We start from the raw sequence: 14073 nt of genomic DNA, 5'->3' as shown, positions 1-14073 counted from the left end.
GGTGTCTCACTGGGGATGGGCTGCAACCACCACGCCATTCATCATTCCCACTGCCCTGTTCTCTCTGCCCTGTGCTTGTGGATCAAATGCAAACTTCAGCTACTGCTCCAGCTCCAAGCCTTCCTGCCTGCAGCCATACTCCCCAGCACAATGGGCCTGGGCTCGCCTTCTGGAACTGTGGGAGCCCCTTAAATGCTTTCTTCTGTAAGTCATGGTCATAGTGTTGTGTCACAGCAACAGAAAGAAACTAATACACTTAATGTTTATGAAATTGAATCTTTATTGTAAAAAAGGAAACAATACAAACAAAATAATAAAGACAATGCAAACGATGCTCAAGACAGTCATAAGAGCAAACTAACAAGCTGTGGACGCACGACAGCTCTTCCTCTGCCACTTCCTGCCATCCACAGAAGATGAGTGTTTAACCTGCTCTAGACAAGTGGAGTGCTCTCTGCCCTGAGATGGAGGCTTTAAAAGCTGTTGTTTATGTGGTGGGGAACAGTAATGTGTGTGTATGACTAGATATGGCTAGACTTGCCGTGCTGTCACGTGACTGCAATAGCCTGCTCCTGTGCTCCCAACCTGACCAAGAAGAGCTCCCGAAACAGCACTAAAAAAATCTTAACAGTTGTCTGTCCAAAATAATGTTGAAAACGTTGGTTGGGAAACTCAGAGGGAAAACGGACAGAAGTGTCACAGATTCTGCAGGACACATTCTGTCCACAAGAGTGCAAGGAGAGTCCCTGAGGTCAGTTTGGGATGAAGGACGACAAACTTAAGTGTCTAGTAAGAAGACATGAATGTGTTCACTGACTCTACACTGCCAGGCTGCTGGTGGGGTGGAGAGATGTCAAAGACACGGATCCCTCACCATGCTGCAGGAAGGTGGTGGGATATCATGTCTGTCTAGTGTGTTTGTGTTGACCTCATCATAGACCACAGAACAGTGGGTTTGCAGGAAGCTGAGCAGGGGCAGCCTGGAGAGGTTCTCCAGAGATACTGAATATTCCAAATGGCTTCCAGTATTCCAGCTCAGGCATGTGTGGGTGTCCTCTTGATTAAGGAGGGGATGGGCTCTTGATCACGTCACTCTGCTCTCTGTCTGGTGCGTCCTCCTCTTTCTGTTCCAGCTTAAAGTTCTGCGGACAAGGTCATAGGTGATGCCCGTCCCTGCATTTGTCCAATTGTGGTTCTAAGGCACTTAGGGGTGGCAAGGCAGGCAAAACCCCGTATGTTGGGTTACAGTTTATATCTCTGAAGAAATCATCTACTTTTTCTATCATACCAGAAACTGGGCCAGACTTACCTCAAGCTCCTGTAAAACCTCATCCATGAAGTCCTGGGAACTTTCCTTGTAAGCCACAGCTAATCGAATTGCATCATTGAAGAGCTGAAGGTAAGGCAGAAACGGCAGAAGTCCAGCAGTGGGCAGGATCCTGGGCCCTACCTTTATAATCCGCAGTCTCCCCCTCCACTGGCCCTTCTCATCACCCTGATCCCACAGTCAGTGGACTTTGTCTCACCAAATGTGGTCCTCCCAGCCTCGTTCCTCTCCGCTGCACCCCGCCCCTCACTGTCCTAGTTTTCCCCCTTTCCCGTCCCTCCTCCCTGGAACTCCAGGGCTTATAAGCTGCTTCAGCAGACTGCTTCTGGTTTGCCATTACCTTCACAACATTGGTTCCATCAGCAGCGGAGACAAAGTACAGGGGCAAGGAGAACTTCTTGGCAAAACTGAAGTTTTTTTGAGTCATCTGTATGTCTGCTGCAGAGACAAGAACATTGGCCTGTCCACCCAGGGAAAGGGAGGAGTTCGGAGGGAGGGTCAGAAGAGGCTCTGCACTAGGAAGTAGGGAAGGGACAATCAGGGACTGCCCTCAAAATAGTTAACAGGGATCTGCGTCTTGGGAGGGCAGGTTTTGCTGCTGGCATCCCCATGGGGAAGGGAATATCTTGGGAAGGAAAAATGACTGACAGCTACCCATTCTTTGAAAGAAGGAAATGTGTGGTGCTGGGTCCCCAGGAATTACTGTCACCCAGGTGCAGGGATGGCCCCACCATCAATTTTATTGGCCACCAGGATGCATGGGATCTCCGGCCTGAACTCCCGAAGTTCTGCATACCAGGTACCCAGGTTCTTATAAGTGATTTTCCTCTGGACATCAAATACCTACAGAGGGTAGAAGACAGTTTAGATGTGCCAAAGTACTTTATCAGTTCTAGACAACACACACCCAAATAGGTATATATAAAAGACCAGCTCCAGAAGAGGACCACAGAGAAACCAATGGGCATGTACCATAGATCCCAGACAGAAGGACTGTAACTAAAATGGTTCCCCTCTCTCTCCTCTCTCTCTCTCTCTCTCTCTCTCTCTCTCTCTCTCTCTCTCTCTCTCTCTCTCTGACTTCTGGGGTTATACTGCTCCATCTGCCTTATTTCACACTTTTATTTAGTACCCTTGGTTATCAGAATTAGGAATTTTTAAGTTTTCAAGCAAGGGCTTTTGTGCTCAAGGAACTATGGAGGAAAGGTGATGAGTTCCTTCTGTGACCCCTCTCACTGTCTTACCTACCAGGTGGCCTTTCTGTGCATACCACTATCAATCTCTATGCACAAGGAGTCAAGAGCCCTGTGCATGCACACAGGGAAGAGCAGAGAAGCAGGTGGGAGATGGTGGCATTTAAGCAGAGACTGAACCATGAGCAGCATTTTCACTGCAAGGGTATAAACTGCAGAAGGTTGAGGGAAGAGCAGATGGGGGATGCTGAGAACGGACCAGTCCTTTCTGTATCCCCTTTGTGCTACTCCTCATGGATGAGATGGTACCCACTCACATGAGAGCAGTAGTAGGCATATCGTAGGAGGTATGGCTAGACCGGTTAGGTGGTGTCAAATGCTATAAAATGCCAGGGCAAACAACATTTTGTAGGTAGACTTACACCAGTGGTGTTAACTTATCCACCCTGTGGGTTCTTTTTTTTTTTTTTTTTTTTTTTTTGGTTTTTCGAGACAGGGTTTCTCTGTGGCTACCCTGTGGGTTCTTATCAGACATGTGGCACCTTGTTTCCTTCCTTTGTGATAGAGCCAGAGTGACTTACAGAGCTGTCACCAAACAATATGGTTCCTACCTGGTTCTCTTTGGGCACTCAGCCATGAGGTGTAGCTGCCATTCTGTGAGCAAGTCCACACCAGCTTTTACTGACAAAGTGTTCTCACTTGGTGACAATACCTAGGGTTCACAATTCAGAGAACTAGACTATGGGGCTGGGGTTCAGCTCAGTAGAAGAACATATACTAAATATGCACAGAGTCTTGGGTTTATTCCCTAGTATTATACCCAATCCGAATCAAACCAACTCATGCCACAGATGCTTGGTATGGTATTCATGAGAATCTATTATCTGTGGCTTAAAATAAAAACATATTCCTTCAAAGCATGTAAGAGTGGTGGCCTAGAAAATGAGCCTGGGAGCTGCGGGGCAGGAGCGCCCAGGAGACAGATTTTCAATCTCACTTGAGTCCTGTGCACAATGACTTTTGGGTACTCTTGTGCCATCTGGGGGACCCATGCTAACTATCCTAGGTAGCACAGTGAGAGCCTGGGAGGGAGGTGAGGGCTGACCCGAGAGGAAAAGGTCTCAGAGGCAGTGGGTGATAGTGGGGGTTCTCTTCAAGTTTCACTGTGGCCTTGTCTCAGCCGTGTTTTCCTCGGACACTACAATGTTACAGGAGCCCAACTTCTTTGTCTTTTCATTTCTTCTTCTTCTTCTTCTTTTTTTATCTGCCCTCATCTTAGGATAGCTCCTCTGTCGTATTTTTTTTTTTTTTTTAGCAGCTCTAGGGTGAAGCGTTTGGGTGGTCTTGTACCCTCTCCTACACATCTATATCTGGTAGTGGGGCCATGGCTCCTTACCCCTGGGCCAGAATTGCCTAGTGCCATTTTTTACCACACGGTTTGTTTCATACCATGATGCAGGCGTGAGCCTTGTGGTAGTAGGAGGCATGCATGCTCTGGAACCGCTCCTGGCCTGCTGTGTCCCAGAAGTCTGCAACATGAACACAACTCTGTCTGCCCAACGGGGTTGGAGGGCAGAGACCCCCCACATGCCCCAGGCATTTCCATGCAGGTCTCTATGCAGAAACATACATGCATTGGGAGAGGTGTGTGTGCACTGGTAGTGAAGGAAGACATGGAACCAGAAGGAGGACAGTGTAGATAGCAGCCCCAGAAGACATGGAACCAGAAGGAGGACAGTGTAGATAGCAGCCCCAGAAGACATGGAAGCAGAAGGAGGACAGTGTAGATAGCAGCCCCAGAAGGGAAAAAGGAGGTACCCTTTGTCCTCACACTGAAAACACGGGGCCCTTCAAAACTGAAATTCCCAGATGGTGGACATTCAGGGGTGGCCTAGTGACCCCACAGGAAGGTCATGTTCTACATTTGAGAAGTGGTCAGACCACAGATGTATTTCTGTTTTTCTTTTTCTCTCTTTCTTGAAACAGGGTTTCTCTGTAGCTTTGGAGCCTGTACTGGCACTCACTCTGTAGACCAGGCTGGCCTGGAACTCACAGAGATCCACCTGCCTCTGCCTCCTGAGTGCTGGGATTAAAGGCATGTACCACCACCATCCAGCAACACAGATGTATTTCTTGGTACTGGCTGAATGCTAATCCCTGTCAAAGGCCTCTGTGCTCCTCTTCCCTCTTCCAATGTCTGCTTTTCTAAATCCCGACTTCCACACTCGTCCTGGCCTGGGTGTTACGAGACTGTATGTGCTGTGTGCCTCTATACATGCTCTCGGGCTTCCCATTCTTATTCTTCTCCTCTCCCGTGAGCCTCTTTCCTACCACCCCCATCCCCTGCTCAGCGTGGCCTGGGGCCCATGCTGCTCACCCACAAGGATGGTCTTGCCGTCTACTGTGGCCGTGTGCTTATACAGGGTCAGAGCATATGTGGACAGTTGTTGTGGCTGACTGGATGCAGGTTAAGGAGCAAAGGTGAATACAAAGAGCTAAGGAAATGGGGAAGGGGGACATTTGTGTGATAGAATGGACCCCCTTCTTACTTAGCTTTTCTTATAATTTTTTGAGACAGGTCTCACTCGGTAGCTCTGGCTGACCTGAAACTCACTATGTAGATCAGGCTGGCCTCAAACTCATAGAGATCTGCCTGCCTCTCTGCCTCCCAAGTGCTGGGATTAAAGGCCTGGGCCACCATGCCTGGTTCTTTTTTTATTGAGATAGTTTTTCCAATGTAGCTCAGGGTGGTCTCAAATTTGTGGCTATCCTTCTGACTTTGTCCTCCTTAAAAAGAAGTTAGATTTCAAGTTGAATGAACTCTACAGACAGACAGGCCCAACTTTAGTGACACAGGGTTTAAGAAAGGGCCTGGGCACCTCAGTGTGAGGTAACATGGAGCAGGGTTTTATAGAAAAGCTGTCTTAAATGGTAACACAATGCAAGAAAATGTAACTGTGGACACTTGGAGTCTTTTGTGGACAGAGTTCTTATAGGCTAGAGCATCATGACTGCCCCACAGAAAACACCAAAGGCCAGGCAGCTAACAAAGTATCTACAGATTGAAGTTCACTTGTGTGTAAAACACTAACAAAATACCTGAAAAACAGCATCCTTTGAAGCGGAAATATGCTGGACAGTTTACTGAGCAAAGATGAAGCAATTAGGTGGGGTTTGGTACAGACTGAGAGATATCAGCCTCTGGGGGCTAAGGCCAGGGGAGAGAGTCACAGGTCTTGCACTATTGTATGCAACCCTCAGGGGTCCACTTGGGGAACTTTAAGAAGCTCTCAGTTATGGCTCCTTACTCCAAATCTGTACAATGCAACAGTTCACAGTATGAAGGAAAAGCCGACATCCCACATTTTATAAAGCTTATTCCTATCAAAGACATTTGAGGCTCTGAGGAAAGGGGTGAGATGATTTACCCAAGGTCAGAACTAAGGAGGAGGCAAGACTGGCATTCAGGCATTTGATACAGACTAAGTGCTGTCTGCTATTCTTCCTGTCTTCCTGGCAGAAACCCCACTATACGTTAGCTCTAGACCCAACAGCCTGGATTCTATAATGCAGTTTGGGTCAACCAGTGAGGAGCTGGTGTGCAGGAAAACCATTGATCTTTCCTGGGCCGCGGGTATAAAGGAGTGGACTGGAGGTTAAGATGCACGAGAGTGGGAAAAGCCACAGGGACAAAAGACAGTTCAAGTCTTTAAGGATACAATCCATCCATGAGAAACCTCTCCATGAGTCTGTAAGGGAAATGTGTGAGGTCACAGGTCACGTAGCATCTCTAACTTCTTGTCCCTACTTTATCAACCCTGGGCTGACAACATGGAAGCCACCTGGGGCTTCTTATCTCTTGTGAATTTTCAGTCTGTTTCTAGTCAGCCTGCACCGTGGGAATCACCATTACCAAGGCCAAACAGCCAACCCACTGGTGCCGCTCTCTGACCCCTTATCTCCATCTCCCATACCGCTACACACAGCATCACCCATCTATGCAGGGGAAACTGAGCCCAAGAAGACTGGTCTTCAATCATTTTCTCCAGACTCTGCTGCTCCTTAAGGCATTGCTTAGATGTCACCTGAGCAGGAAGGTGACTGTAGGAGGTAAGAAGTTCCACCTGGTTTGAACTCTTTCATTTCTCCCTGACCTGCATAGAACCCCAACAGAAACATTTGTTGATTTACCTTAATGCCTCTACCAATCAGAACAGAGGATGTGGCACAGCAGTTTGGGAAGCTATAGTCTATGGGTATCTCCCAATGTCCAGGCAGTGCACTGGTGCCCAGTCAGCATCTGAACACATAGATGTGAACACAGCTAACAAGCTTAGTTTGGTATACGTCTTGGAGTCACAGGATAGCCTTGAAAACTTTTCTTGGTATTATAACTACTGGCTCCCAATCAGACCATACAGTAAATCTAAAGAAAGAACAAAACAACAAACCTCCCATCTCCTAGAAAGATATTAAAATCATATGTATATGTATATATATACATATAATTTACATAACAGTCATGTAAGTTTTAAATAAAAACAAACAGATTTTAACGCTCCTATGATTATTAAATTTCTTTTTTTTTTAAAGATTTATTTATTTTGTATACAGTGTTCTGCCTGCATATATGCCTGCAGGCCAGAAGAGGGCACCAGATTTCATTACAGATGGTTGTGAGCCACCATGTGGTTGCTGGGAATTGAACTCAGAACCTCTGGAAGAACAATCAGTGCTCTTAACCTCTGAGCCATCTCTCCAGCCCGATTATTAAATTTCAAATGTCAACATGATGCAGTCTAGAATCACCTGGCGGGGGGCCTTGGGGCCTTGAAATACTGAAAACTGGCAGAGAATTCTTGAGTCACATGAAATGAAAACAAGGTTTTCTCACCCACCAACCTTCTTCTAGACACAGATTCTACCATGGTCTCTCTCTCTGCTTAAGGTCTCACAGGGGCTTGGAACTACTAGTCTTTAAAATGTCCTAAAGGCCAGAACTGTGTTAGTCTTTCGATGTTCTGTTAACAACTTAGATTTTTTTAAAAAAACTACATTAAGTTAGGCTAATGCTGACTTAGGAGGCCCCCTTGGGCTTCTCTCTAGCCCAAATTTCCCTTAAAGGTCCATCAGTTGCTAAGTCAACAACTGGTCTTTCCTTGTCTGCCACTTTGGTTTTCTGTGTCAGTTCTAAATTCAAGTGTGGACGAAGGACTGCTGTTTACTGGGTAAGCTTCCAAATCCTTACCTTAATTGTAAGGGATATTGTTGAGGTTAAGACAATTGTAAAATATGACAGCAGAACTTTAACAAGGTAGAGAAACAAATGTGAATTCATGAAGCTGGCCTAAAACCAGCAAGGCCTCTAGGGACTCCTCATAGCTATCTGGGTCTAAAGTAGAATGTGAGGTGATCTGGGATCTTGCAGGGTGGAAGACTAAACCAGACATTTATGTAGGAACAACTCTATCCTCATTCTTTGACAGCAGAAATGGGCATGCACCCTCGCTACCTCACCCTGGATGGGTGAGAGGTGGGATGCTGGTGGAGATAGGCCAAAAAAGGACCGCAGAGCCTTTCTTCAGCTCTCCAGGGGCGGGTTCTATCCCTGCTCAGGCAGGCGCTAAAGGCAGAAGAATAATCCCGTCTTTAACACCATCTCGGTCAACATCATTGCTATCTGTGCTTTCCAACTCAGGGAGTCCCTCCCAGAAACATCCTTACTGCCTCTGTCTACCCATCACATTCTTCTCTCCATCCCTGTCCCACCCTAGCCGTCCCTCAACCCTCACACACGTACTGACACCCCACTTGCGACCTCCTTACTCTGTACTATTCCAGCGATTCCCAGGGTGACCCACTCTACAGCTTCTGTCAAGACTCAGAAGGTTCCCTGATTTCTGTCCCTTTGGCTCTCTCCCATTTCCTCATAAATACGGTTATAGACATGAGCCTGTTGTTCACATATACACACACTTGGGCTCCAGTGAAGCCTCCCCCTCTTGAGCTAATAGGAACCACACTCTTCTTTATTTCTGGAGGACTTTTCTAATCAAGCCATTCTGGGATTGTTTCTTCTTCCCTAATCTCCCAACATACTTGGACTTGCCCACCGCACTGTCCCCCAGGCAGATGATCTTCACGTTGTCATGGGCATCGTATTTCTCTTGGTCCAGCTCACAATGTTTGGCTCTGTCCCCTGCCATTAGCTCTTGGCTGTAGACAAGACCCAGCCTTGGAGTCTTATCACTGTCTGGAAAAGTCAATGAGAAGCCACTGTTAGAGATGAGAGCTCCCTTCAGTTAAATCCACTTTCTTCTTTTTCCTGAAGAGCTGACGGAGGGCCCCAAGGACACACACACATCCTGACAACTTGGCCACCATCTACTGAGCCTTAGGGCTGCAGCTCTGCCTCTGGATTCTTCTGTCATTTCCTGTTGCGGATGTGCTCGGGCCACACCTCTCCTCCTACCTTCCAGACTAGATTTATTTACAAGTTCAACATACAAGTGTCCTTACTTGTAAAACACAAAGCAACAAGCAACAACAACAAATAGTGCCTAAGTGACACAGTAAAAACGAGAGGACACTAACCATACAGTCTGTGATGCCTGACCTATATTATTGGCCTACCTTCCCGTTCCACCTTGTTGCCACCAGCAGCTGCCTCACACCCCTTCACCTTAGTATTCCTCACGGCTAACTGTAATTTTGCTACTGTTACGAATCATAATGCAAATACCTGTGTTTTCCGATATTCTTAAGGGACCCCTGTGAAAAGGTCGTTCGAGCTTCCAAAGGGTCGTGACCCACAGGTTGAGAAATGCTGCTCCAGTAGTTTCTAACGTTTTCTAAATGTAGGTGATACAAACCAGACCTACATCAAGATTTTGTCCTTCACGGCCTGAACTCAAATATTCAGCTGCTCATTAGATTTGTAACTAGGGCATATAGGAACGCGACCCTAAACACAAACAGTTCTTTAGCTCCGTGCAAACTCATATTCCTATTTCCATAAGTACAAGACATCGGTGTCAGTCAGTGTCAACACCGGTGTGTCGCAGCGTCTCTAGCCTGGTCCACTCGCTTCATACCCAAACAAAAATGCTAGGGTTGCCCAATCCAGCTTCTAACTGGGCGCACAGCAATTACACTCCAGAGCAGCAGCAGTTCGCACTCACTAATCATTAACTCGAGCAGACATTGAAGCAGGCTCAGTTGGCTGCAGTGAGGGACATGACACCAGTCTGGAAAAGAAATCAGCAACAGGGTCCCGCGTTTGCACGACTGTATTTCGGCACGGCCTCGGCCCACGCGGGAACTCAGGCTACAGCAGTGACTATAGGAGAGCACAGCAGGGACTCTGCCCCTTCAACCTCCATCCTGCAGAGGGAGTGATCCGTTCGAAAGCCAACCCCCCAGTCTATCGATTCGTGAAGGAACCCCTCAGTGACTGCCACTGTCCTCACACACTAGTGGCGGTAAACTCACTTTCGTGTGACAAACGTTTTTAGGCGTCCCACCAGGCCTAACCACCATCTCTCGTAAAGGACTCGCGAACCGCGGTCGGGCCTCCGCCCGGTCCCCGCCTTCCCTACCCCCCACCTCTCAGGCGGGTTTTCCAGGCACTCTGTCCTCGCCTCGGCCTCGATGCGCTCGCCCACCACAGGCCCTGGGCCACCAAGGCAGCCGGCTTACCTGCTAACAGGAGACCGCGCTCCAGTAGCGGCTCGGCCGTGTCTCCGCCGCTGCTACGCGACCGCACCAGGACCTCGAGCTGGGCTGTCCGGCAAAGGCCCGAAGGACCCCGGGGCGCGGGCTGGCTAGCGCAGTGCCTGGCTGCCTGGCACCCTCCAGGATGACACATCTGCGGCATTGACCAGGAGCTCGACAGAGTGGCTGCACTCGGCTACTGGCCAGGGGTGGGAGTGGGAACCGCAAGTTGGAGAGGCAGCTGAGCAGCCACAGGTTGCTGCAGGTTTTGGTACCTTGATAGGAGAAATCTAAGCAAGTTTCTCTACTTTCTCAATCTGTGGGCTTTGAAGGCTCTTGGACTAGTTATCCTAAACTTCTGTGTATTCTGTTTATGCGGTCGGATGAATGTGTGGGTTGTGGGACACATTTGGTAAGTGTATAAAATCTCCGAACGTGCGATTGAATGAGAAAAAAAAAAAGAAATAAAAAGGAAGGACATGACTGCTCCTAAGTATGGTTGATAAAGTTTATTGTAGATAAAAGAGGAGGAACCACACCCTGCCCACTACAGTTATGGGTTTCTTTGGCAGATGTTTGAAAGTAGACCTTAATGCTGTGTGCTTTCTAGGACCTGCTGCTACTGGGTCTTCCTAGAATAAGGGATGGGGTTGTATGGTCGCAGTCAAGTCTCTGAGAAGGTTGGAGGACTGGACCAGACGCAATAGAGCCGGATAGACAGCATACATGGACAATTTGGCTAGCAAGCCTTTGCAACCAAAGGCTCGCGAGAATTGGGGAGAATTGTTCCAAGTGAGCCAGCAGGAACACCTGACCACCACAGCGACTCCATTTTTATCCTGAGCTCAGGGTGCTCCTTGAAGATTAAGGGAAGGAACCTATGGCCAGAGCTGTATTTTTGGATACTGGGAGACTGAGATTTCTTCTGGAGGTTGGTGAATTGAAAGATATTTAAATATAAAATTGCTAGGGAGGCGTGATGTCAAAGATGACTCTAGATATTTGGTAAACATCCTACTTGTTGTTTGGTTACTTTATGCCTATAATATTAGAGGGAGGGAGCTAGGCAGGAGTTGCAGTGTAGTCCTTCAAGTTGATGGATTGACACCCTCGCTGGGGCCAGCGCTGTGATGTCGTTTGGTTTTGGTTTTTTGAGACAGGGTTTCTCTGTGTAGTTTTGGAGCCTGTCCTGGAACTCACATTGTAGACCAGGCTGGCCTCAAACTCACAGAGATCCACCTGCCTCTGCCTCTGCCTCCCAAGTGCAGGGATTAAGGGCGCGTGCCACCTCCCTGCTCAGGGCTGTGACTTCTGTGACCTCAAGGCCACTTTACGTAACCTGATTGTTGTCCTGCATTTTGTCTTTTGTTATAGGCTGCATTTCAACTGTGAATTTAAAACTTTTTTCTTTCTTTTTTTTGAGACACTCTATTGGCCCAGATGACCTCAAGTTTATGACAGTCTTCTTCCTCAGCTAAGATTACAAGTGTGTACCCTTCTCTTGACCCAACTCTGACCTTTTAATGGCTGTTGAGGAATTACTTTTCCTTTGGACTAGAGAGATGGATAAGTGGTTAAGAACACTGACTGCTGTCCTAGAGAACCTGGGTTCCATTTCCAGCACCTACATGGTGGCTCACAACCATCTGTAACTACAGTTCCAGGGACCCAACACTGTTTTCTGTCCATTGTGGGTACCAGGGATACACAGACATGCAGACAAAAACTGCCTGCACGTAGGAATAAGTAAATGAATAAATAAAAGGAATTGTATTTTCTTCCTGGCAAGGACCACTGTTGCTTTTGGAAACCCACCGGCCTAAGCAGCCTTGCCCTGAGAGACATTTTCATAGGGATGATGGTAGACTACACCGTTCTTAAGGACTGGATGGGTGCACTGCCCTGTGTGTGAGGTAGTGAGCCTTCTGCTTCCTTCTGGGATAGAAATGCCTCCTACACAGTGCTGCTGGGCCACCTCTGTGCTCTGTGCCAAAGCTTTGACCCTCTTCCTTTCTCCTCTGAAGCTTTGTTTGTTTGTACCTGGAGAATGTGTTGCTCAGAACTTCTGATGAAGATCAGGCTACAGCATCAGTCTGGCAATGCTTCCCCCTCAGCCTTTCCCATTTCCTTGGGTTAGGGTTGCACAGGTGCTGAACTCATGGTCTGCTTTTACTATCAGTCTAGCAGCTAACTGTGTTCATAACGCCAGTTTGATTAAATAAATAGAGGCACAACTCACGTTACATTAGGGATTCTGATGGAAGGCGCCAGCAGAGATAGTTCTTTGTTTCTTCTGACGCTGAGTGTGAGCATGCTTGTGAAACACATGAACCTGTTCTTAAGGCTTTTAGTGCTCCATTTTAGAAAAACCCGTATTCAGTTGCTCATTCCATTTCTTTACTAGGCCATTACAAAAACAAACAAACAAAGCGACAAAAAAACCCTCAGTGTCCTTCTGAGCTTTATCGGTCATTCTGGACCACACAATGTATCCATAGCCTGAAGAAATGTTGGATTTTTGCCCAATTCTCTACAATTGCCCTATTTCTGTTTTTAATTCGTTCTTATTCTTTTTTTTGTGTATATGTATGTTTGCGTATGAATGCATATGTGTGGAGATTAGAGGTCAACACTGAATATTTTTCCCACTCACTCTCCTGTAGTGATATTTCATTTGTATTTTAATAAATAAAGCTTGCCACAGGGCAGGGCACTCAGGACTGGAGAGGAAGGGGGAGAGGGAGGGGAGAGTGGGAGGGAAATGGGAGGAGGGGGAAATTTTTAATAAATACATAAATAAAGAAAAAAAAAAGAACCAAGCAATCACATCCTGAGTTGGGACATGCAATCTCCAACTCTTTGTCAGACAAGGTGGAAATTGGCCCACATTTTTGTGCCTCCACACTTCTCCCCAGGTGAAGGTTGAGAATTCACCTCACCAGAGAACAATCTTGTCTTTCCTTTCCTACGCCAATGTTTGGGACAACCTGTGCTCTTACACAGTGAATAAAGTGGTCCGTCTCCCTCCTATGTCTTTTTTTCTCTCCCTCATCTCTTTCTCTCTTTTCTCTCTTTCCTTTTGCTAGTCCAGCAGCACACATGAAAATACAGATAAAGGAATGTGCGTGGGTTCAATATTACAGGAATGGTCACGTATGCTCTCACACGGCAGCACGCCTGTGCCCTGGGTCACAGTGAGACAGGAAAAGGGCAGGCAGCTATGCTCTTGGATGCTGCTCATCTGGAACAGCAAAAGCACGTGTGTTCAGGAGTGCCCCTAATCAGGGAGGGAAACTGGCACAGACGCCTGTGCTAGGGCTTCAGCTAGTCAGGAAAAACAAAGACACCTGTATTAAGGCTGGCAGATAACCAGCAAATCATAAACACTGGGGGGGGGGCACAGCCAACCAGGCAGAGGACAGACAGCTGTGCCTAGGGCCACATCTAACTAGTAAGAGTGCAGACACAGTATCCAGGTGATTATATAATTGGGAAAGGAAAAAAAAAGATGCCTTTTGTCCCTGCCAGTGCTGTTTGACTAATGTGATTGTGCACATTAAACGCAACAGAGTGTCAGGCTTCGAACTCAGGCAGATGAAACTGGAAGTCAAATACACGAAGGCAGACCAAGCATGGATACAGGTTTGTACACACATTCCAGTGCTGATGGGGAGCCGAGAATGACTTTTTGCCTATAACCAGTTAAACTGTGGTGGGCTAGTGTAGGCTTCGTGAGTCAGTATGAGCAGTATTGAGTCGACTTCAGGAATCAAACACTGACCAACAAACCTTTCTACAATATGTTGCACGAAAGTAGAATCTAGGAACGTTGGAGGAAAG

General features: G+C 47.3%; 1 protein-coding gene across 4 annotated transcripts; it reads right to left on the bottom strand.

The window, feature by feature from the left end:
• Positions 1-260: 260 nt before the first annotated feature.
• Positions 261-10371, bottom strand: Rabl2b (RAB, member of RAS oncogene family like 2B). 4 transcript variants are annotated; one of them, XM_013348891.2, is made up of 9 exons: positions 10219-10371; positions 8620-8773; positions 6240-6269; positions 4898-4977; positions 3970-4049; positions 2059-2170; positions 1668-1762; positions 1310-1393; positions 261-1142 (listed from the first exon to the last, which is right to left on the bottom strand). In XM_013348891.2, the coding sequence occupies exons 2-9, from the start codon at positions 8724-8726 to the stop codon at positions 1062-1064; spliced, it is 669 nt and encodes a 222-aa protein (XP_013204345.1). In that variant the 5' UTR covers positions 8727-8773; positions 10219-10371; the 3' UTR covers positions 261-1061. The 4 variants fall into 4 exon arrangements, with proteins under 4 accessions (XP_013204345.1, XP_005354385.1, XP_026638505.1 ...); XM_005354328.2 differs by having other exon boundaries at positions 1668-1765; positions 10219-10360; XM_026782704.1 differs by lacking the exon at positions 10219-10371 and adding an exon at positions 9263-9281 and having other exon boundaries at positions 1668-1765.
• Positions 10372-14073: the final 3702 nt, after the last annotated feature.

The sequence above is a fragment of the Microtus ochrogaster genome, chromosome 15 (genome assembly GCF_000317375.1).
Source record: "Microtus ochrogaster isolate Prairie Vole_2 chromosome 15, MicOch1.0, whole genome shotgun sequence".
Taxonomy (NCBI): Eukaryota; Metazoa; Chordata; class Mammalia; order Rodentia; family Cricetidae; genus Microtus; species Microtus ochrogaster.
This window is presented reverse-complemented; position numbering and strand designations above follow the sequence as displayed.